This window comes from Phalaenopsis equestris, unplaced genomic scaffold (assembly GCF_001263595.1).
Source record: "Phalaenopsis equestris unplaced genomic scaffold, ASM126359v1 Scaffold194506, whole genome shotgun sequence".
Lineage (NCBI taxonomy): Eukaryota > Viridiplantae > Streptophyta > Magnoliopsida > Asparagales > Orchidaceae > Phalaenopsis > Phalaenopsis equestris.
This window is the reverse complement of record NW_018214455.1, coordinates 1-1,161: the sequence shown is the minus strand read 5'-3', so window position 1 is coordinate 1,161 and position 1,161 is coordinate 1. Positions and strand designations below refer to the sequence as shown.

General features: G+C 33.4%; 1 protein-coding gene across 1 annotated transcript; it reads left to right on the top strand.

Annotated features, from left to right (window-relative positions):
• Positions 1–6: 6 nt before the first annotated feature.
• On the top strand, positions 7–1,161 carry LOC110034907 (cellulose synthase-like protein E1; the record flags this gene model as incomplete). Its single annotated transcript, XM_020739144.1, has 2 exons — positions 7–171; positions 384–1,161. Coding segments are annotated over 2 exons (759 nt in total), but the record flags the coding sequence as incomplete, so codon positions are not given.

Genomic DNA, 1,161 nt, shown 5'->3' with positions numbered 1-1,161 from the left:
ATTTTCTTCTCAAAGTATTGTCCCTTCCTTTATGGCTTTGGAAGAACAAAACTTGGCCTTCAAATGGGATATAGCATCTATTGCTTATGGGCTATCAACTCTATTCCAGTCCTCATCTATGTTATCATCCCTGCTATTTGCCTCCATAATGAAATTTTCTTATTCCCTAATGTGTGTACACCTCTCCCTTTGAATCTCTTTACGTTCGTTCATTTATTATGTTTCTCTTTTGGCATTAAGACTTTGTTTTAAATACAACATTTACAAACAACAAATTTTTTGTTACACGAACTTTTTCGACAACATTTTTTTTCCTTTCAAATAAGTAAAAAGCATTATCAAACAAAATATGATGCTAATTTATATTCTCTTTTTAAATGTAGGTATTCAGCTTTTGGTTCATTCCATTTGCATTTGTGATTGCATTAAGTTATATTATTAGCTTGTGGGAGTCACTAATTCATGGTGACACATTGAAGGCTTGGTGGAATGAACAAAGAATATGGTTATATAAGAGAACAACTTCATACCTTTTCGCATTGGCGGACACAATTCTCAAGCTAATAGGTATAAGAAATCTAGCCTTTGTTATTACGCCAAAGGTGGTTGATGAAGAGGCATCCAAGAGATATGAGAAAGAGATCATAGAGTTTGGGTCCACTTCACCAATGTTTACAATATTGTCTACAATAGCAATGCTCAACCTCTTTTGCTTTGTTGGAGGAATTGGAAGAGTGATAATATATGAAGCAGGTGGAGCTTTAAGCTCGCTGTTTTTGCAATTCTTGCTTAGTGGGTCATTGGTTCTCATAAACCTTCCCATTTTCGAAGCTTCATTCCTCAGGAAAGATAATGGACGCATTCCCATGGGTACAACAATTTCATCAATTGCAATAGTTTTAGCAGCTTATTCCATAAGTATGTTTTTGGACAAGAAACTACTTATGGGTGCAGTTTACTTTTTAAAAGAGGGTTGAACTTACATCGAAGAACTTCATATATGGAAAGGCAAGGTCATACACTTTGCATGTCAGATTGTGTATTTAGTGCTCAACTTAGAGTTTCATTTAAATAACAATGCAATTTAGATTTGGGGAGTGTTATGTTATGTTATGTCATTTTTTAAAATATAAAAGATGATAAATAAGTTTTTTTTTTTTT